Source organism: Gymnoscopelus microlampas (assembly GCF_963454915.1).
Source record: "Gymnoscopelus microlampas genome assembly, chromosome: 8".
NCBI classification, from domain to species: domain Eukaryota; kingdom Metazoa; phylum Chordata; class Actinopteri; order Myctophiformes; family Myctophidae; genus Gymnoscopelus; species Gymnoscopelus microlampas.
Genome location: NC_139945.1, coordinates 50,163,989 through 50,188,112, shown reverse-complemented (window position 1 = coordinate 50,188,112; position 24,124 = coordinate 50,163,989). Strand labels below are relative to the sequence as shown.

Sequence of the window (24,124 nt, the reverse complement as noted above, 5' to 3'; positions counted from 1 at the left end):
ATGCAGAAGGCCACTTTTGTCCTATGTAGGCCTGCACATTTCATATTGTCTATTCTTAACCACTTAAACCCCAGCATCGGTATTGCGGGGAAAGCTTTAGCTGATAATAGCAGATCGACAGGCTCACAACACGATGCGCTGCTTCGTATTGTGAGCTTGTTGATCGGCTGTTTTCAGTGAAAGCTTTCCCCTTATGAGGTTTAAGTGGTTAAACGTTTTACATGTATTTTCGCTGGCAATGGGACAGTGTCAGGTTAATGGACGAAGGTCATGTACGACCAGCTCCTTTGGCCCATTTCTGTTCCCTTTGAACTGCACTAATACCTCATGACATGTCCACATTCAAATAAATGTGAACAAGTCATAAATCTGAGAAATGGACAACTCCGTTTGCCTGAATATTTGTTTCACCTGTTTGCATATAAGCCTATTGTGCTTGCACAATAGGCAGAATAGGCAATCCTGTTTGTTTCTGAGCATGGATTTATTATAGTTTTATAGTGGGCTATGTAAGACAGTCTGGTCGATCTGTCGGTCTGTCAAACAATAGGCTACTCAACGGTTCAAAGTTCAAGGTTGTTATTGTCATAGCCTTGCCTAAACACTATCATAGATGTATTTTATTGTTTTTTATATTTGCATATAGATATGCAAATATCAAAAGCAATAAAATACATCTATGATAGTCTTGATCCATGGCTATTATTGCAGCTAGCTTGTCACAAATATAGTTGCTGCAACATTGCAGGCAGTGAAATTATTACTTCATCAACATTGTGGATAAAATAATAACAATAGGCTAATACAAATATGCCTAGTAATAAACTAGTGTGTGTATATATATATATATATATATATATATATATATATATATATATATATATATATATATATATATATATATATATATATATATATATATGTACATATGTATGTAGATGTGTTCACACATCTACTGCCATAGATAGGATCCAACATTCAGGACCATTTGCTTGATATGTTTAGGGATGTGCTTGTATATCAAGCCGCCTCATGCTACAGAAACACTGATAGAGGCTCCTGACCTATGGGCCACGGGTCTGGAGCTGTTGGTTCCCAAGGCTACACTCTGTACTGTACTCTTTACTGTGCCTCTCAGCTCAGTCTCAATAAAGAAAAATGTAATCTGGATTATCTAATCGTCTGTTAGATGGTCAGAGGTCAAAAGAAGATGACCTAGAAGGTCAGAGGTCAAAAGTCAGAGTGGGAAAGTTGTTCGGCATGAGGAGACGCATTATGTGTATTGAAGTTAGCTCAAACATTACTTCCTGTGCCCGTCTCAATCTGATACAGTTTAAAGTTCTCCACCGTGCCCATTTTAGTAAGGCTAGATTAAGCACAATCTTTCCTGACCTGGATGGGAGATGTGAGAGATGTCAACAAGACTCAGCCAACTTGACTCACATGTTCTGGTCCTGCCCCAGTTTAATTGTTTTTTGGACAGATGTATTTAAAACTCTCTCAGATGCCTTTGAGGTGAATATTCAACCTAACTTTGAAGATTTTTTGGGGTGTCCGGTGTTCAATCTCCATCTTGGAAAAAATTCAAGAATGCTATTTCCTTTGCGTCCTTGCTAGCCCGTAGGAGAATTTTACTAGAATGGAAATCAGCCACCCCACCTAGAATATCACTTTGGTTACAGGACCAAAAAAATATAATACTCGATCAGAGGCTCAGCCCAAATGTTTTACTCCATCTGGGACCCCTTCCTCTTATATTTCCAAAACCAAAACGCTCTCCCTCCAGATTAACTCGTTGGGGGGAGGGGGGACTCTAAGGTTACAATCTTAATTTCTATTTTTATAATCATCTTCCCTTTTATGTTCTGGTCGAGTATAGAAGGCTGAGACTTCATGGCACGTAAACCTTTTTTGCCTCCTACATGTATGTTTGTGTATGATAAATTGGCACTGTAAACCTGTACACAGCACCTACCACTCACAAGGGTATATGCTACAACTGTACGCATTTACCAAGCTTTAGTGTTTTATTTTTACTTTTTATTTCTTTTTTTAATTTCTTTATTTCTTTTTTCTTTTTTGATGCATTTTCTTTTTGTGTTTCCTTTACTTAGCCTTTGATATAATGCATTGTTTGTCTGGTTGACAGTATGGTCATAGTCCTCTGGGGTGGGGGGGTTATGGGGAGAAAAAAGAAAAGAGAAAAGGGGGATACAGAAAAAAATATATATAAAATATATATATATATATATATACATATATGTACTTCAATTTGTCTTTCTGTGCTGTAACCCATTCATTTTCTGTAATAAAAATGATATATAAAAAAAAAGAAGTTAGCTCAAACAGGGCAGTTATATGTTCAAAGTTTGCATTTTCAATTGATTGCTATAGCGCCTCCCTTGGGCCAATGGTTGTGATTTTCGTGTCTTCGCCATTTGACATAGCCCTGTACCACATTGCAGAGTTTCGTATAAACCGACTGCATGGTTAGGCTAATACAGCGATTATGCGTAAAACGGTGGAATAATAATAAAACCTACAATAAAGGGGACCACAGCCCTACGGGCTTGGCCCCCTAACAAAAGGGGACCATGGCACTATGTGCTTGGCCCCCTAACAAAAGGGGACCATGGCACTATGTGCTTGGCCCCCTAAAAATGGGTAGATGGGTTCCAAGATTGGGCCAAACCTGACTGAAGCCCACCAATCCTCAAAGCTCAGATCAACTCAAGCAGCAAACCTTCACCATGCCTTGGTGAATGTTTGCTGTTTAAGTGATACTGTAATTCTTACAGTATCTGGCGGTTTAAAACAGAAAAAGGAAGTGCTGCCTGGGTTCAATCACAGTGGCTCAAAACAGGTGCTCTTCAGTGGAACAGGTATACATAGAAGCAAAGAAACCCAAAGTTCTGCTTGTGGTGAGGCAGACTATATGGAAAAAAAATACTTAGGCACTCCATCTTCAGGTGAAATCTTTTTATATAGATTTATTTTACAGATGAGCAAGGCAACACCTGGCGACGGATTGTTTCTCACGACCTTGAACATCTATAGCTACATTTTGAAAAGGTTTCTTCAAATGGCTGCAAGGCTTTGAAGGAGACATCTTGGGTATGTGAGACTGGTTCCTAACTGTGACTACAACAGTTAACAGTTGAAGACACACACTTAACCACCTATCAGCTACTCCTCGCTACTATAAACAAACCTCCACAGAACTCTGTCTCCCTGTTTACCTTCAGGGTCAGTAATGCTGTGATGGCAAGATGTTGAACAAGAATGTACATGGGGATGGGGGGGAGGGCTATCTCTGACAGGTGGTGGTGGTGTGTGTGTGTGTGTGTGTGTGTGTGTGTGTGTGTGTGTGTGTGTGTGTGTGTGTGTGTGTGTGTGTGTGGGGGGGGGGGGGGGGGGGGTCTGTCTACAGTTCAGGTCTTTGTGGACCACTTGTTGCCTAATTTGGTCTAATCTGTTCTTGGTCTTTCTCCATTCATCAAAACACTGTCTAAATCTTGGGTTTCACTCAAAAGATAAGCCAGAGAGGCTATCCCCACACATTAAATATCTACTGTTTTGCATGTTATCATTATTACATTTGGCTAACACTAGCCAGCTCTTTTCTTAGCTCAGACAGAAGTGTAGAGAAACGGCAAACTGAAGGCAAACAGGGATTTCATATCACAGTGTTGTTGCCAAAAATGTCCAATCCATGAGTGATAGTGTTTTACACAGGTCAAAAGTCTGCCAAGTGTGCTGAATATAATAAGGTAGGCTGCTCATCCATGTCAAATTCTATGTTACGTGTCAAAGTCAAGCACTGAGTGATCAGGGTGTGTGCTGTGTGCAACAATCTTGCATGCTACTCATGTCAAGGGGAGCTGCTAAGCAAGCAATTGTGGAAATCCCCTGTGCAAAAGATGAGATGAGATACACTTTTAGTTGCAAACAATACTTGCACTGCACACAAGGCTTAAGAGGTGTCTTTCTGCCCTAGGTGCATGACACTGCCAGTAAGGCTTGCTGTGGATTTGTTTTCTTGGTAAACCACTTGAGCCCTAAACTGTAAACGGTAAACTTTCATCTATAATGACATGCTCAAAACAGGGGCATCAGGGTTAAAGTAGTTAAATGGGAAGTACACTATATCAAATCCTGAGAGTTCATTTATGGCAAGTTGCATATTGAATTTAGCAAAGTTTTTAAAGCTTTACAGTTGTTTGTACTTCAAATATCAATATGTCACACTACGTAGTTATTGACATTAATGATAATTCTTTGATTAGGCCCATCTTCATGCTAATATCTATTGTTGGAAAAGAATGAAGGAAAACAAATAAGCATGACACGTTGATACACAACCTAAGACTTGTTGGATGAATGCACCACGTAGCATACATGCCAGAGCTTTCAAACGCACGCACGCACTGTTTCTGTTGTGGCTTGTTACATTTTCAATTCACGGCACTGAATGTTCTCATATCCACAAGTTATCCCACCATATTTCACAAGATGTGATTCATTAAAACGTAACCATTCCATCTGTTTATAACGGAGGGCGTTTCTTGAATAAATACAAGTCAGTATTGACCAACTCATATTTCTTTGTATAAGGTCACCACCACACCTATAAATCAGATAGCACCAATCAATCTGCAAGTCATACAGTGGCAAAGTTTGCAGTCCCAAAACCTGGAAATGAGTTAGCATTTTGCAATTCATGATTCTTTCTCTCAAAGTCTTTTTAAATGGGTTTTTGGTTAAATGCCTGAAATAAGGTCTGCGGTTAACACAGGCTTAAGGGATTGTAATTGTTTGTTCTAGTCAAAAGAGTCCTTTTGCAGCCAAAAAATGTATTCCTTTTTTGTTCTATAGCATAAAATTCACTCTACACCTTCTAACCACACATCGTTTAACATTTTTATTTAAGAAATGGGTGGAAGATGAACCTGTATGGAATAAAAGGAATGGAGGGGGTGAAGGGGAAAGGATGAAGAGGGATGAATAGCGTGAAGGATGAAGAGGAACTGGGGGATGAAGGGATGTTATGCGAGGGACGAAGGGATGAAGAGGATGAGGGGATAGGAGGAGGGAGAGAGGGAGAGGAGTGGTGAGGAAGAGGGGAGACGAGGAGACGAGGGGTGAAAGGATGTTAAGCGATGAAGCCATGACAATCGCAAACCGAACACCACATTAGGCAAAGGTTTGTTGTTATGAAGCCAGTATTGCATGGAGTTTCTTTGACACGATTGTTTGACACGTGCTTAATTTAGTTACAATGCTGTGTTACCGACATGACATGTTGCTACATATGCAGGTGAAGTTTGATGTAATTTGACTTAATAGGCTATATGGTCTAGTGCCCCATCGGTCCTAAAATAGATCAATCGACATGTTTGTGGTAGAAGAACTTTGATTGATGTGTCATGCATATTGTTTTACATTCCATTACTTAGACAGACGTCTTATTGCCATACAGTTGGCCTTACCATCAATACGATTTATGCCTCTCATGTAAAAATGTGGCCCCCCCTTGCAGAGGCAAAAATTCTCTATACTGTAACAGTACATTCGGATCATTTTCATCCCCTCATACCATGCCCCCAGACCCCTACAGGGGCACGTTTGTTATACAAAATCAATGCTAGAAATGCCCCGGCTTGAGGATAATTTTCCCCATGAGAATGCACACTCTCTCTCTCTCTCTCTCTCTCTCTCTCTCTCTCTCTCTCTCTCTCTCTCTCTCTCTCTCTCTCTCTCTCTCTCTCTCTCTCTCTCTCTCTCTCTCTCTCTCTCTCTCTCTCTCTCTCTCTCTCTCTCTCTCTCTCTCTCTCTCTCTCCCCCTCTCCCCCTCTCCCCCTCTCCCCGTAGGGCCACAGGTCTTAACATGCCCAGCCCTTTCAGTGATAACACTAGTAGCTTTGAAGCTGTACCTCTAGAGAACTTCACTGTTTGTTTCCCTTTCTCCAGGAGTGGTTAAACAGAACATAAATCATTAGAATTATTTAGAACCACCACTTTTTGCTTAATTGTTCAAATATTTACAAGCAAATCAGCTCAGTTCATTTAAATGACCTGTAACTAATGCGCTACCGTAATCTTTCACAATCATTTTATAATAAAGAAATACATCACATGGATGCAACTGGGACGCATCATCAGTGTTGTAGCCTGGGGTCATAGGGTGTTTCGGGTCTCGCAACATACAACATACACCCTCGCCCAGGTGACCCAGCCAGGGTTGATCAAGCCCCAACTTACGTCCCAGTAGCACCCACGGTCAGTCCTATAGGGAAAGACAGGGCCACTCAGTCCGCTTCTCCGGAAGTACTCTGCCGGGACTCGGGAGAGGCTCTGGCACGTGGAGGGACTAGGCTCTGTGGGTTGTCTCCTGGCCGGGCTCCTCCTTCGTCTCACCAGGTCCAGGACCTGAGCGCTGTACCAGATCCTCTGTACCATCCCGATCCAAACATTTCCTTCTGGCGTGATGGTTCCTTGGGCCGATACCACTAGATTGGGCCGTCTAATGGTATTAGCTCCGCTTGCGGTACGCTGGAATGGAATGGCCCTCCTAAAGGGCTCACCGCGGGTTTGTTGGGATTCTTCCTCACGGAAGACACAGCATGGGGCGCTAACCCATACTGCTCCCGGGATACCGTCTACATTCCGGCTGTCAACAGTCTCTCCTGTGGTCACCAAACTATTCCTGGTTGTCACGTAGTCTATAAATTCCTATGAGCCACTATAAATAGAATAACTAATAAAGAAATACATCACATGGATGCAACTGGGACGCATCATCAGTGTTGTAGCCTGGGGTCATAGGGTGTTTCGGGTCTCTCAACATACAACATACACCCTCGCCCAGGTGACCCAGCCAGGGTTGATCAAGCCCCAACTTACGTCCCAGTAGCACCCACGGTCAGTCCTATAGGGAAAGACAGGGCCACTCAGTCCGCTTCTCCGGAAGTACTCTGCCGGGACTCGGGAGAGGCTCTGGCACGTGGAGGGACTAGGCTCTGTGGGTTGTCTCCTGGCCGGGCTCCTCCTTCGTCTCACCAGGTCCAGGACCTGAGCGCTGTACCAGATCCTCTGTACCATCCCGATCCAAACATTTCCTTCTGGCGTGATGGTTCCTTGGGCCGATACCACTAGATTGGGCCGTCTAATGGTATTAGCTCCGCTTGCGGTACGCTGGAATGGAATGGCCCTCCTAAAGGGCTCACCGCGGGTTTGTTGGGATTCTTCCTCACGGAAGACACAGCATGGGGCGCTAACCCATACTGCTCCCGGGATACCGTCTACATTCCGGCTGTCAACAGTCTCTCCTGTGGTCACCAAACTATTCCTGGTTGTCACGTAGTCTATAAATTCCTATGAGCCACTATAAATAGAATAACTAATAAAGAAATACATCACATGGATGCAACTGGGACGCATCATCAGTGTTGTAGCCTGGGGTCATAGGGTGTTTCGGGTCTCGCAACATACAACATACACCCTCGCCCAGGTGACCCAGCCAGGGTTGATCAAGCCCCAACTTACGTCCCAGTAGCACCCACGGTCAGTCCTATAGGGAAAGACAGGGCCACTCAGTCCGCTTCTCCGGAAGTACTCTGCCGGGACTCGGGAGAGGCTCTGGCACGTGGAGGGACTAGGCTCTGTGGGTTGTCTCCTGGCCGGGCTCCTCCTTCGTCTCACCAGGTCCAGGACCTGAGCGCTGTACCAGATCCTCTGTACCATCCCGATCCAAACATTTCCTTCTGGCGTGATGGTTCCTTGGGCCGATACCACTAGATTGGGCCGTCTAATGGTATTAGCTCCGCTTGCGGTACGCTGGAATGGAATGGCCCTCCTAAAGGGCTCACCGCGGGTTTGTTGGGATTCTTCCTCACGGAAGACACAGCATGGGGCGCTAACCCATACTGCTCCCGGGATTTTGAATATTAAGAGTAATATTAGTCAGATAACGTGGAAGTATATCTACTTTAATGCAGCACATTATATTTTTGGCTGTTATAAAGTATTGTTTAATTCATTTTAGACAGTGATGAATTATGTCGATGGAACCAGACAAAAACAAGAAGGTATCTTTTAAAGATAAGATTTATGTCCTGTTTAACCAAAAATGTTAATTTTAAAAAGATTTAGGTATTGTGGGAAGACTCTTAAATCTCATCATATTTGCCAGAGATGCATGTTTCAACACAGGACCTTGTCTTGGTAGAATCCAAACAACAAGTCTACCTTTCATAGATGTTAGCGATAAAGCTCACTGACTGTACCGCGCGCGCGCACGCACGCACGCACACACACACACACACACACACACACACACACACACACACACACACACACACACACACACACACACACACACACACACACACACACACACACACACACACACACACACACACACTCTTGGCACACATACACACACTCTTGGCACACATTTTAGTGTGGGGTTTCCCCTTCATATCTCCCAAAAAAAACAGTTAGGTAGACTGGTCTCTGTGCTCTGTTTACATAAATTCATCCTTGTTTTTGCCACAGCTCAACATGAAAACAAGCAAATATAATTTGTAGCATATTTCAACAAGGCAATACAAACTTATTTTCAAAACATTAAGCATTAAGACACAGGGCATACACAAGATTAAAGACAACAATACAGAAGAATACAGAAACAAGAATGAATTGTAAAGTGCCTTGGATAAAGGCGCTATGTATATAAATGTACCATTTAGAAGATATTATTAAAAACCTTAGTAAAAGGCAGCAGCAAACATATATTATATGTACTCATCTTGTCTACAATCTTTTTTGTGTCAAAGATAACTAAATTGGAGTATACAATAAGTAAATGCCTATTTACAGTTTTTCGCAATTGTTAACACACGTTTCTCAAAACAATAACGGCTTTCTCAAAACTGCACACACAAAACTGCAAACCTCACACACAAAATGCTAAACCCTACAGTCCCTTTGCAAGATGACTCTTTGCCATCAAATCTTTTAACTGTTCACAAAATGGATTTGGTACACACAGCCATATTTTCAAATGACACACACATATCATTCATTACAGTACACACAACTAAGCATGTGCTGCACACTACCAAGCATTTACAGCACACTGCAGGGCAAAATTGAAAACACAATCATATAAATGGAACACACCATATGAATGACATTGACTCTGGAGAATGAGCCATTTCTCATTTTGTAAAATGACTCAGTGTAGGCCTACTTTTTTCATAGTCAAAACAAAACACAAATATGCAGCCAAAAATGTTTTATTTCTCTACATGATTTAGGCATCATGCCTCCGGTTCATGTCTGGCCAGAGGGCCTCATCCACATCATAGGCAATGTTCTCCCTGTCCAAGCAGCGTTGGGAGAAACGCCTCGAGTGGCGCAACAGTGACTAGGGCTGCAATCGATTTTCACGATTTTTGTATAATGACATTTTTCGATTTTGAATTGGAAAAAAACATATTTTAATCGAGAATCGTTTGTTTTGAAAAAATCGGAAAAGAATCGGAATCGTGACCCCAAGAATCGGAATCAAATCAAATCGTTAGATAGCAGAAGATTCACACCCTAACAGTGACGTCGCCACAAGCCTCCTCCATGGCCTGGAGCAGTGGGACCCGGCTCTGTGGGTTCCGTTCATATACCTTCCACCTCCAAGCTCAAAAGAACTCCTCAATGGGATTCAGGAAAGGAGAATAAGGTGGAAGGTACAGAACGGAAAAATGTGGGTGGTCCTGGAACCACTCACGCACTGGAGCAGCCCGGTGGTGCAAATTGCTCACCAGACCTGAATGTTTAGAGATTTGACTATTTGTGTGAAGTAGTGCCAAATTGGGTCGAGCGATTAGTACATGAAGTTACAGTTTTTCACAATTGTTACAGTTTTTCACGATTGTTTTCACACGTTTCACAAGGCAGTAGCAGATTTCTCAATACTGCTCACACAAAACTGAAAACTATTCACACAAAATGCTAAACCCTACAGTCCCTTTGCAAGATGACTCTTTGCCATCAAATCTTTTAACTGTTCACAAAATGGAACTCGTGTTTTCATTTGGTACACACAGCCATATTTTCAAATGACACTCACATACCATTCATTGAGTACACACAACTAAGCATGTGCTGCACACTACCAAGCATTTACAGCACACTGCAGGGCAAAATTGAAAACACAATCATATAAATGGAACACACCATATGAATGACATTGACTCTGGAGAATGAGCCATTTCTCATTTTGTAAAATGACTCAGTGTAGGCCTACTTTTTTCATAGTCAAAACAAAACACAAATATGCAGCCAAAAAAGTTTTATTTCTCTACATGATTTAGGCATCATGCCTCCGGTTCATGTCTGGCCAGAGGGCCTCATCCACATCATAGGCAATGTTCTCCCTGTCCAAGCAGTGTTGGAAGAAAGCCCTGACAGGCCTCAACAGTGATTTTCATGATTTTTGTATAATGACATTTTTCGATTTTGAATTGGGAAAAAAACATGTTTTCATTGAGAATCGTTTGTTTTGAAAAAATCGGAAAATAATCGGAATCGTGACCCCAAGAATCGGAATCGAATCGAATCAGCCCTAACAGTGACGTCGCCACAAGCCATGGCCTGGAGCAGTGGGACCCGGCTCTGTGGGTTCCGTTCATATACCTTCCACCTCCAAGCTCAAAAGAACTCCTCAATGGGATTCAGGAAAGGAGAATAAGGTGGAAGGTACAGAACGGAAAAATGTGGGTGGTCCTGGAACCACTCACGCACTGGAGCAGCCCAGTGGTGCAAATTGCTCACCAGACCTGAATGTTTAGAGATTTGACTATTTGTGTGTTGTAGGTTGATGCTTTGAGATTTTACGTGACAAGTGTGTGCAACAATTGAACATGTGTGTAGTGTTTGGACAACAAGGTGTGTTGTAGGTTGATGCTTTGAGATTTAACATGAAAAGTGTGTGCAACAATTGAACATTGTGTATAGTGTTTTGACAACAAGGTGATAATGTAATTGACATCAGAGTGTAAAGAAGGAAAGTCAGAGTCTAATGCAGATAAGGGAGTGTGAAGTAGTGCCAAATTGGGTGGAGCGATTAGTACATGAAGTTAAGGTTGTGAAAATTGTGCCGAATTCTCGCTTTTTGTGTGTAACAATTGTGAAAAACTGTAAGGTTGTGAAAATTGTGCCGAATTTTCGCTTTTTGTGTGTTAACAATTGTGAAAAACTGTAATAAAACTGATGTGTAAAAGCAAAAAAACAAATATTTGCAAATAAAGTTTTGGATGAAATCAGAGATTTAAAATGACCAAGACATAGTCAAGATCATTTAGTTATTTAGTGCATTCAGTGTTTGAGGGGCAAAAACTGTAAAATAATTGATAACTGAAGCATCTAACTTAACTGAATATCTGAAGAATATAACTGAAGAATCACCTGTTGCATCAATTGAATTTTTCCGATCTTATTTTTTTTCGCCTTAAAATAAATCACTAATCATATTGGTGAGTCAAATATACAATATGCAGTGCTTAGCGTTAATTTATATATACCCTGCATGCTGGGTTTGGCCTTCATGTAATGTTGTATGGTTGGACATTGGGCAGCACCGACTGCAGTGCTTTCTGAGAGAATGTGACAGCTGATATCATTGCAAGCAGAGGGCTTGCAATGATATTAGGCTAATTGCAAAGCACTAATTATGGTAATTTTGATAATGTCTAACAAACGATGTTGTGGTCTATCAATGCATAGCGTGTTGTAGCGATAGACTATACCGTATGGGCTCATTGGGCTGTATGTAGACAAAATACATTTAACGCACCCAGCACCACCTTCATTGCCATTTGCGAAAGGGCCCCCACCCCCCTCCTTGCATCGGCATCGGGCCCTGGGATTTTGCGCTACGCCGCTGGTAGTGATATGTAGTGAGACATGTAGTAAGATGTAGTGAGACATGCAGTGAGATGTAGTGAGACATGTAGTGAGATGTAGTGAGACATGCAGTGAGATGTAGTGAAATGTAGTGAGACATGCAGTGAGATGTAGTGAGACATGTAGTAAGATGTAGTGAGACATGCAGTGAGATGTAGTGAGACATGTAGTGAGATGTAGTGAGACATGCAGTGAGATGTAGTGAAATGTAGTGAGACATGCAGTGAGATGTAGTGAGACATGCAGTGAGATGTAGTGAGACATGCAGTGAGATGTAGTGAGACATGCAGTGAGATGTAGTGAGACATGTAGTGAGTCTCTTTATGTCTCACTACATCTTGCTGCATGTCTCACTACGTGTGTTACATCATCTCACTACATGTCTCACTGTATGTATCACTACTACATATTACTACATCTTACTACATCTCACTACATCTCACTATACAACTCACAAAATGTTTCACTACATCTTACTTTTTTAGGATAAATTGGTTTATGAGCAGTCAACATTCAATGTATCAAAGAAAATCTAAACGGTGGAAAATCTAGTCAGAGGGACTTTAGTAGTTGTTGAGGGAAATGTATAAGAGTGGGTATAGATGGACGTCTGTGTCATATAAATTCTAAATTGGACTCACAGCATAGGAATTATTTCAAAGTTAATTTTTACTTTTAATTATAGCCCCCTTCAGGACAATTGGAGGGATATCGGTTGTGCAAGTACTGGTGAAAATACAAAGTCTCAGACATCCTCGTCTTATTTAAGACATTTTAAGACTAAGTTATATGTAAGAGTATGTTGTTTTATCTTGTGTTCTGTGACATCTAACCTATCATCTAACCTCATCTCTTCTCAAGTAACTCATGGACTCTGCCAAAAAAATCATTTTAACAGTCCCGCATCACCAGCTTTATTAAACCTTCACCACATGAGAGAGAAAGCATTTTAAAAGGAATCTGATTGTGTTGTATTGTGAAATACCTTATTCTGGTCTGCTTGGTCTTAATAGTCTCTGAAATGAGGGTGCCAGACATCCTGGCCCGGAGGCGCCTAGTTTTCACGAGAATACTTGGCAAGGTTGGCGGCACATACTATTGCCCTCCCTAGGCACACGAAAGACATGTTTCAGCAACACCCTTTGGCCTGTGATACATTGAGTTTGAGGCATATGCAAGACTCTTCTGTGACATTACATGTTTGATCATTGTGTTTAGAGCAAAGTGAAGTGTTCAGGGAAGGTGGTGCGGAGAGGTGTAGGTGAACAGCGATGGACATCAGAGCAAACAACATTGCCCATCTGTAGCAGTAGTATTCCTACTATCCACTGGAGTAAAATGATGCAATGCAATCACAGGCAGTGTCTTTGGGCAGTTTATGTTGCTTTTCAAAAATGCAGATAGTATAGAGACAGGAAACCAAGATCAAATATAGCTGCAAGCAGCGATAATACGGGGCCAGTTAATAGAGAGAGAGAGAGAGACATGGAAACGGAATAGATTGAAGAGAGAGAGAGTGACATGGAAACAATAGATTGATGAGAGAGAGAGATGGAAACATAATGGTTTGATTGGACATCTCAACCTACTGCCATTAACAGGATTCGAACTCTCAGCCTTCAGACTAATAGGCTGCAACACTACCTATAGTGCTATAGCTTTGTCCAGGCTGATATTGTCTGTTGAAGATCATAAACTCTTGCCTTCTTTCATAAACCAAGCCCCTGTTTCACTAACACTAAGATCACTCGTTCACAAACCATTTACCAATGAAGAAATTGTACATCTCCTCAGAACCAAAACTAGTGAAAGTAGCCGATCTACAAGCTCACAAACCATGAAAAGTTGTGAGATTGTAGATCAGCTATTTTCAGAATGAAGTATGTCATACGTTGAAAAAACGTACTCTCAAATAAGCATTTCAGGTTATCTTTACCATTTGCACATGTATTCATTGATACAGTCATGTTGTTTGCAATTCAACTTAAATTAAGTCTGCATCAAGTGAGGCTTGAACTGGCGACCTTGAGATTGTGAGGCATTTATTTAAGGGAGATGCCATTGGCCCAACAGACAAGTAACTGTGAAAAAGGAGATCACACAGATGATACAGTTTCACGCAAATAGCTGAAAAATCCTTGGTTTAAGTGTTTTTCAAACTGCTCAAAATTGCGGACAATCTAAGGGCGGAGCTTACTGGTCAAAGCGATAGATGTGTTCCTCATGAGTCAAGGCACAAGTGTAAGCAAGTTTCACGACTTTCGGCCAAACGAGGCATGACTTTTGCCTGTTTAAAGTTTGCATTTTCAAAAAATTGCTATAGCGCCCCCCTTTGGCCAATTGGAGTGAGATTGGTTTCAGTGATATTTGGAATGACTCTCTACATTACTGCAACGTTTCAAAGAAATGTGAGTCTTGCATGTATGTGTTAGGGGCAGATGAATAATTTTCATAAAACTGCAATAGTTAAAATCTATTTCCTCCTGGGATTTTTGAGTAATCTGCACAAAACATTTTACACATGAACTTAGGACCTTTGCCGACAAAACAAAAGCGGCGGATTTTCCATAAGTGAAAAAATGCAGAAGTTATGAGCCAATGGCTGTTTTTCATATAATTCAAAATGGTGGGCGATCTAAAGGTCAGAGGTCAAAAGTCAGACCACGAAAGTTGTCGGGCATGAAGAGACGCATGTGTGTATCAAAGTTTCATGGTTGTAGGTCAAACAGGGCATGAGTTGTACCTGTTCAAAGTTGGCACTTTCAATTGAGTGCTATAGCGCCACCCTTTGACGAATGAGTGTGAGAATTATTTCTTGGTAGTTTTTCATGAGCATCTACCATATGGCCGAGTTTCGTAAAAAGCGTATGTACGGTTAAGCCAGAACTGGCAAAAACAAGTATTTTTCAAACTGCTCAAAATTGCGGAAAATCTAAGGGCGGAGCTTAATGGTCAAATCGATACGTGTGTTCCTCATGAGTCAAGGCACATGTGTAAGCAAGTTTCACGACTTTCGGCCAAACGAGGCATGACTTATGCCTGTTTAAAGTCTGCCTTTTCAAAAAATTGCTATAGCGCCCCCTTTTGGCCAATTGGAGTAAGATTGGTTTCAGTGATATTTGGAATGACCCTGTACATTTCTGCAAAGTTTCAAAGAAATGTGAGTCTGCATGTATGTTTTAGGCACAGATGAATAATTTTCATAAAACTGTAATAGTTAAAATCTATCTCCTCCTGGGATTTTTGAGCAATCTGCACGAAACGTTTAACACTTGAACTTTGGTTCTCTGCCTACAAAAATTTCCAACGGATTTTCCATAAGTGAAAAAATGCAGAAGTTAGGAGCCAATGACTGTTTTTCATATAATTCAAAATGGTGGGAGATCTAAAGGTCAGAGGTCAAAAGTCAGAGGGTGAAAGTTGTTCAGCATGAGGAGACGCATATGTGTATCCAAGTTTCATGGCTGTAGGTCAAACAGGGCATGAGTTGTACCTGGTCAAAGTTGGCATTTTCAATTGAGTGCTATAGCGCCACCTTTGGACGAAAGATTGTGAGAATTATTTTTTGATCGTTTTTCATGACCATCTACCATATGGCCGAGTTTCGTAAAAAGCGACAGCGCGGTTCAGCCAGAACTGCGAAAAGTGGCAGAAGTGACAGAATACTGCCAATAACAAAACAGGTCCAGAGCTGAGCTCTGGCCCCGTAATGAGAAAGAAACACATGCAACACAGGTTTCCAATCAGCATCAAACCTAGGATGTTACGCTTTGGTGGTCAACATACTATCCATTCATCTACCAGCACACACCACTTCAAGTTATCTGAAAGAGCATCTTTTTTTTTTACATGTGTCAAACACAGGGCAGATCAATGTTTAAAATGTATTGAAAGATGGATTCAAAAGATTTGGGTACTTATTCATCTTAAAACTAACAAGGACTGCCTGAAGACTGTAAAGACAAATCAAGCTAATGGTAGGGTTTCCTCACCCCAAAAAATATTTTGGAATTTGATTAAGATAGCAGATATTAATTTTATTCAAAGAACAATTTCATTTGCATGAAAGAAAAGCGACAATAATAACTGGACCCTGGCATTATATGAAAATATTAAAGGGGCTACACCATGAATGTAAAAAAAATATATTATATATAAATATTGCCCCCTAATACGTATTAAACAGGTTGTAAGCCTAAAAAAACATCCAGATATTTTTTCTCACAATCTGACTGTCTGTCATTCCCAGCTTTTTCAGCTGCAATACCAAAACGTCCTTTTGTGCAGAGGGGTGCTACTGAGCAATTCTGTCTGTCAATCATAAATATAATGAGCTGGGAATGAGAATGCATTGGCTATTATCCTATGTCTTTGCCTTTGCAACTCGATACCCCACCCGCACCCTTCTCCACACTTCCTCACATGTTTCCAAGTGTTGTAGGGCCTGACGGATGAACTGCAGGACAGGTCACCTGGCTGTCAGTTTTAGCCTGTGGGGAAGGGTCCCTTTGCTGCTGAGAGCCAAGGACATGTACTGAGTCTCAAGGGCGAGCTACTGTATGGCTGTCTCCCTCCCCTGGCTGTTAGCTTAGCTCAGTGATTTTCAACCAGTGGTCCGGGAAACCATCCGTGGTCCTTGGGGAGGTACCAGGGGGTCCCCAGCTAAATTAGTTAACATAGCGTCACAATCATTTTAACCACTTAGCTTTGGCTATTCAAAAATAGCAGATATACAAGCTCATAGCGCAGCACTCGAACTTGTAGATCTGCTATTTTTGAAAAATCTTGAAAATGTGAGCAAATCTTTTAATATATTTACAATACAATACATACATTTTAACTCAAATCTTTGCTTCTGGGGGGTCCCTGGCACAAAACATTTTCAGATGGGGGTCCGCGGCCAAATGTACATCAATTTAGGGGTCCTTGGCATGAAAAAGGTTGAAAACCACTGGCTTAGCTGATACCAGGTCCAGTGAAAGAACTGGTGTATAACACTGAAGTAAAATACAAAATGCATGACAAATACAAATGGTAACTTCACCCATGAGAAAAGGGCAGGGCATTATTACTGAATAATACTGATGGCAGAGGAAAAAACCCACAGACACCTCTGAGACTGGCTGTGGCATTCAGACGTTCAGTGTGAACAGAGTGGTGTTGTACGCGTCTTCAGACTCCTCTTCACATTCTACAGGTGTATCTTCTAGAAGCCTCTCCAGAGGGTTTGGAGATTCCGGTTCGACCACATGGTCGACGTCCAATGGGGATGGGGCGTCCAGGGTCTGGGGTTGGGGTTCGGCATTCAGCTGCTGATCTGGAAGCTGTGGGGGTTCCATGGGCTGGGATTGTGACTCCAGCTGAGGGATCATGGTGGTCAAAGGCGTGTGCTGCAGAGGCATGTGAACCAGGGGTGATGCAGGCAGCGTGGTTGAGCATGTGGTAAACTGGACACCACAGCTGGGCATGGCGGGGATGGTGGTGAGGGGTTGTGCCCAGGGGACGTAGGCCAGGCCTGAGTCATGGAGGTCAACCTGGGGGGTGGTGCTGGCTAATGGTGGAGCCCCAGTTATGGTCTACAAAAATGATTGATGACAATTCAAGTTGATATCAATATGTATCAATTGATATAATGTATATCATTCTCTCTCTCTCTCTCTCTCTCTCTCTCTCTCTCTCTCTCTCTCTCTCTCTCTCTCTCTCTCTCTCTCTCTCTCTCTCTCTCTCTCTCTCTCTCTCTCTCTCTCTCTCTCTCTCTCTCTCTCTCTCTCTCTCTCTCTCTCTCTCTCTCTCTCTCTCTCTCTCTCTCTCTCTCTCTCTCTCTCTCTCTCTCTCTCTAACATATCATACTGTACTGTATTACCTCCTATAGCACAACCTCTCTCTCTCTCCAACATATCATACTGTACTGTATTACCTCCTATAGCACAACATGGCCTGAGTTTGCTAAACATCTTTCTTTGTAAATAGAGTTGCTTCATTAATAACAGCGTTATGTTGGCCACTTTTTTCCGCATATATTTCTGGGCCAATTGTTGTATTTTTAAGACATATTGAACTTTTCAGAATGGGAAAAGGTTACCATTTAATTGTAATTTTATAGGCATGTTTGCTTACCGTAATTCATTCAGACAGTAAAGTGCGCAGAGATAGGAAACTGAGTTCAGAGAGGCAGCAGGTCTCATGACACATGGATACAGCCAAAATCAAACTGGGAATGATGTGAATATGTGACTGACCTCAGTGAGGTACCGTCCAGCACCCCTATTCATTTCTCTAGCACCTTGCTAGTCTCTTATCCTGACATTGTACAAGCTCTCCTTTTTACTGCTGGCTGCTTGTAATTACGGTGATGAGTAGTATAGCAAGGAACCCACGCTAAAGGTGCATTCAAACCGGCCAAGTAGATTTTTCTTTTTAACTCATCAAAGCAAGTGAGAGCCAGTAGGCCTATGAGTGTGTTGGGGCGTGTTTCAAGTGAAAATTTGGGAACAACACATTTCCCACAATTCAAGCAATGTGATTATTTTTTGTCCGTGGTGAATGCACCTTTACTCTGCACTTTTTGTAAGTCACTCGGGATAAGACCATCAGCTGAATTTGTAACATGTACAAATATAACTGCAAGTTATTTCTCTCACCCCAAAGTTAGTAATCAGCGGTGCATGTGTGTAGGTCAACATGGCGGGAGGACCAACCACCGTATAGCTGGGGCAGAGAGTCTGCATGTACATGTCTGCTGTGAGGGCGGTGGTCGGATAGGTCAGGCTCTGAGCGGAGGACAGATCCACCTGGGTGTAGTCAGAGGTGGGCCATGGCGCCAAGGCAGACTGGCCTCTCCATCCTGCACTCTGCAGCCCTCCATTACTGCTGGAGTTGGAAGCATCAAGCGAAGTGCCTCTGGCTGCCTCTAAGCCAAAAATACCTGCATGAGAAGGATAACTTAGTATCAAGTAGAAGGTAGGCTACTTATTAAAAATCAATGTGTCCTGTTACTTAGTTTTGGCTTAGTTTAAAACTTAGTTTTCATGTTACCTTTTGAAGTGAACATACCCAGAGGGAATTAAGAAAATAGATAATAATTGATCTAAAAATTCCAGTTTTCTCTTTATGTCTGTATGTCTGTATATGACTGTCCTTTGCCTAAATAAATTGGGTGAGAAGAAGTAACATACGTAACAATGTTTTCTGCTTTGTTCACACTGATTCTAATGAATTTGAGACCTGTTTTGACAGTGAATGGATAGAGCAAAAAGAAGAAAATGAAGTTCCCATCACAGAAGCAACAGCTAAAGATGATTGACAATATTTGAACTACATGGCCACATTGGCCAGGTGGCTCTACAACCTAAAGTTCTTGCAAAGTTCAACATCACTGTAAAGGTATTGAAAGTTTATTTAAAAGACGATAGTGATTTTGTGAACCTTAGCACCACAGGCAGGTTGGCCCAAAGGTGCTGATAGGGTGACAGAGAGTAACAGGTCTGCGATGCAGTTTACATTGGCAGCAGATGAAAGAATGACTTACTGGCATGTGAATATGATGGTTGGTTGTTTGGGGCAGCGAGAGCCTGGAGACAGAGACGACATCAATGAAAGACGTGAGCGACGAGTGTAAAGAACAGGTGATAAAAACATAATCACATGTTGGTTGAGAGGAAAGTGCTGGCATGTAAATATGTAATATTTACAGTTAGACTGATAAAACCCAGGTGTGCGTCACAGGTGACTCTAAAGTGTGTGTGTGTGTGTGTGTGTTTTGCTATCCATGTGGGGATCAAAAATCCTCAGATACAGTACCTATAAATATATACCGTGTGGGGCCTTTTTTCAGTTCCCCCCTAAAGGGAAATGAGTATGGTTGGCCGGTGGGCAGTGATTATGGTTTCTCCCTTGTTCGTGTTTGTGTGTCCACGTGTGTGTCCATCCGTCTGTCTGTCTGTCTGTCTGTCTGTCTGTCTGTGCGCAGCTAATCTCCCAAACTCTGGACCGATTATGTCTTCACACTTTGCATGCACATGCCCAGTAGTCCAAGGAAAACACTCAACATAGGTTATTCAAATAGGCCTCATAGTGGTGCTATAACAGGCCGCTTTATATTCTACAGTAACTCTTGACCCGTAGGTCATTCCTTGGTCATGACACAGCTGCCCATGTACTGTAGACCACACCAATTTCCACATTGAGGGGCCTCTAAACACAGAGCCAAAACTGTTGGCTCTGTGTTTAGGGATGGCCAACCGGTGAACCGTTACCCGTTAACCATTAAGAAATTGGCAACCGGTTAAGACTAACGGCTAAGGGCCAAGTGTACACCCGCAACCACACGTGACTTCCACTACACTAACACTAGTAAACACAAAGTGTCTTATTGACACAGAGTATGCCCGACAGACACACAGCAAACAACCTGGCAGCTAAACTAAATGATGCGGTGGAGTCTTGGGGACTCCACCGCATCGACGCTGCGACGCGTTGTGAGCTTGTAGATCGGCTATTTTCAGAGCGCAACACCCGAGCACAACCAAACATTTAAAAAAGGCGTCTGCATGTGTTCACGACAACGCAGCCAACGTTGTGGCTGCTAATCGCCCCGAACGGGTGATCTGCGACTCAGTTCCGTGTTTTGCACATACACTGCAATTGACAATCAGCGATGGATTTAGCCATGTTCTACAAGCTCACAGAGCTTGTAGATCTGTTATTTTCAAAAGGTTTTTATACATTTGAAAACTTGAAATGGGAGTGGGACATTCTGCATAATGAGTACTTTTACTTTTGATACGAGTGCATTTTATACTTTTGCACTTTTACTTAGGCACGGCGGCCATTTATGCACATTAAACATTCTGTACTCACTCACAATAGATGTCCCTCCAACGTCCAAATATCTCCTAAATTCATCATTTCTAGTTGAAAACATGCTATTTTCTGTCTCATCATAAATCCTGTTTACTCTTCTCACCCGACCCCTTCTAGTGTTGCCATGTATTCTGTGAGAGCAATAAGCAACCGGTCAATGAATATTATATGTTTATGAATTGAATACCAAGGACCTCAATGGAAACAAGACCGCAAGGACTTTTTTGGACGAACCTTTTAGACAGTGTTTTAACTGTACTTTCTGCCAATAAAATATTCAATCAATCAATCAATACTGTAAGGGCAGGTTTTCGCAAATGTTTGCTTTTTACATACTTTACCTGGCAACCCCCCCCCCCCCCCCCCTCTCCCTCCCTCTCTCTCTCTCTCTCTCTCTCTTCTCTCTCTCTCTCTCTCTCTCTCTCTCTCTCTCTCTCTCTCTCTCTCTCTCTCTCTCTCTCGCCACGCACGCAGCGCGCATACACAGTGATTATGGGTAGCTAGCTCAGCTGTGTGACCCCCCCCTCCCCCCCTCCACCAGCTAGCGCGGCGCAGCGCTGCGCGCAGTTAAACCCGTCCAGTGACCTCGTCGTCGCCACTCGCCACACAAATATAAATACATAAATTTGCGACGTCTCTGTTACGGCGGGACCCCCCTCACCTGAGGCCCCCCCGCTCCGGGTGGGGGGACATCTGTACCCTTTAGCCCCGCCTGTCAGCGGCCCTGTGTGTGTGTGTGTGTGTGTGTGTGTGTGTGTGTGTGTGTGTGTGTGTGTGTGTGTGTGTGTGTGTGTGTGTGCGTGTCTGTCTGTGAGGGAGGAGGCGGGCATGGAATGTGTGTAAAGCTAAAGCTAACTAGGAGTGTGATAACATAGGCCTACTGTACAAAACTACCATCACGTTGTTGTTGTTTTTTTACACCACTGTGGCACTTTCAAATGATTTCATGTAAAATACTGCATGAACATGATAACATGACTTTTCTTATGTTTATTACTGTACTTTAATGAGGCTGCCCTGTTTGTCTGTTGGTATCTGTCTGTGTCAATGTATGTACGGCTGTACGGATGTACGGATGTATTGATGTATGGATGTACGTGTATGTCTACAAATATCCACCAGAGAGTGCTGAAGCAGCTCAACGATGCACACCTCTATGCTACCTTTGTGTATAAAGTTTAGAGCTAGCAACTAATGTCTCACAGCAAGCAGTTTAAGCCTAATACTCTCTATTACTGTCTCGCTTTTTCTGCAACCAACACCATCGTACGATGTAGAGTATAATACACAAACACGCAGAGAGATGGATGTGCACACCCACCTGATGTTCATGTGCATACACGTGTAATATATAATCTCCCCCTAAAAGACTCAAGCATGGCAAAGGTCCATGTAAAACTCTGTTTTCCTGTTTGTGAGCCCAACATGAATGGTGTTGAATGCATACTGAGCAGCCGAACAGGGCAGAACCTGCACTGACAAATTAGAAGGAACAAAGGTGGATCTGTATTGAGAAATTTAAGAAGGAAAACAAAAAGGGGTGAAGCAGTGAAAGTTGCTGCCTGGAGTCAAGTAGCAGGGCATGTCAAGAGGTAACACAGCATGCACTGCCAGAGGGTTTACAGAGGGAACTGTTTAGTGTCAGGGTTTTGACAGCATGTGGAGAGGCAACACGCGCTCGGCGCTCAACATTCAGTGCTCTCTTTTAAGTAATGATGGTTTTCTGTTTCATGAAGCATGATAATAATGGTTTCTTATCCATCATTTAATGTGTCATAAACAACCTATAATTTGGAGGTGGTCCCTTTTTAAACAAACTTACTGTTAAAGTTAACAGTTTGAGACCCATTTGCAGCAAAGCGGGTGCTGATTCTGATCCTGGCTATAGTGGCAAATGCAAATGATGAAAATCTGTTAAAAATGTTGCATGTTTGCTTTGCATTGACATTATGTCTACTGTAAATACTCATGTACACATATGAATGCATAATGCTGTTAAGCTCATGTTATACAGCTTAATTCCGGCCCATCATCACAGCTACTACAGAGCAACTCACTCTCTGAATGTAACATTTTTCCTGCAGCTGTGTGACCACATTCTGCAGTACCCATTATCATAGTATATTTAGAGGCTAGTCTATGACGTAAGTACTATGACATCATATTGATGACATCAGGATCCACATATGATTTGTGGTTTTATTGTCTAAGCCGGGCCGAGATGTCTTCGCCCCAGTCCATCTGTCCGTGAGTGTGTGTGTGTGTGTGTGTGTGTGTGTGTGTGTGTGTGTGCACCCTCCGTCCCTCCGGCACCGTAAAACCGATCGGCGTTAAACTGTGCACGCACACTCCCTGGACGAGAGAGCAGGACCTCTGCCCCACATTTTTCACATCGGCCTGTTATAGCGCGACCAGGAGGCCAATTCTTTCAAAACAATACTTTTTTAGATTTTGTCCAAACATCACACCAATCGGTACACATTATCTCTATAGTCAGGTGATCAAGACGGATCTGACCGATTTGTCATATTCCATCGTGATTGGCTTAGATTGGATTCCAAAGTTTGCAGAAGTGGGCCGTTTCAACAAAATGCCTCAAATCACACTTACGTCGCCCATATATGGAGATATCTATATCTGTCAACCTTTGTGCCTTTTATGCCCATATATGCATGGAGATCCCTGATGTCATCAGATTTTCCCATATATTGGAATGCCCATTAGTGGGCATATTGGTTGGATCGGCGGTTCTGGACAACTGGATATCCGAACTACTCGACAGCAGGCATCGCACTCCCTCGATTCCTTGCCGCTGCGCATACTGAGTTTGATGTCGGTCGGTCCCATATATGCATATGACCATATATGGGCATAGCTGGACAACCGGATCTCTGTATCTGTCAGCCATGACAACACATTGAGGTTAGACAACACACTCCATATTTGGGCATAGCTGCATTTGGAACTCTTTAAATGGGTTATGGCTGAGTCAGAGTGATGTCAGAGATCCGCCCGCCTGCCGGCCGGCCCTCCCATTGGCCGATTTTAATATAGGATAGGATACACAATTTTAGAGATCCACTGATCCACCTTCTTCATACTGGGCACCGTACTCCCTCCGGTCCTTGGGGACACACAAGGCAAGTTTTGAAGTTGTTTGGTTCTCGAGATATTCAAGGGACATACAGACGCGCGGACACACACAGATATTCCATACATTTATAGTTAGATGGGTAGTGCACTAAAGTACTCTGACAACGGGTACTCTGACAACAGGTACAACGGGTACAGTGGGTAT

The 24,124-nt window shown here is 42.5% G+C and overlaps 1 protein-coding gene across 1 annotated transcript in view; it reads right to left on the bottom strand.

The window, feature by feature from the left end:
• Positions 1 to 16,377: 16,377 nt before the first annotated feature.
• The window catches only part of pou2af1 (POU class 2 homeobox associating factor 1), a gene marked incomplete at its 5' end in the record, with an annotated part of 20,547 nt that continues 12,800 nt past the window's right edge, over positions 16,378 to 24,124 (bottom strand). Inside the window, 4 exons of the mRNA XM_084064708.1 lie at positions 16,378 to 16,531; positions 16,917 to 17,540; positions 18,606 to 18,889; positions 19,493 to 19,535. Coding sequence (XP_083920834.1) covers positions 17,097 to 17,540; positions 18,606 to 18,889; positions 19,493 to 19,535 — 771 coding nt within the window. The 3' untranslated portion in view covers positions 16,378 to 16,531; positions 16,917 to 17,096. The remainder of the gene's footprint in view (positions 16,532 to 16,916; positions 17,541 to 18,605; positions 18,890 to 19,492; positions 19,536 to 24,124) is intronic.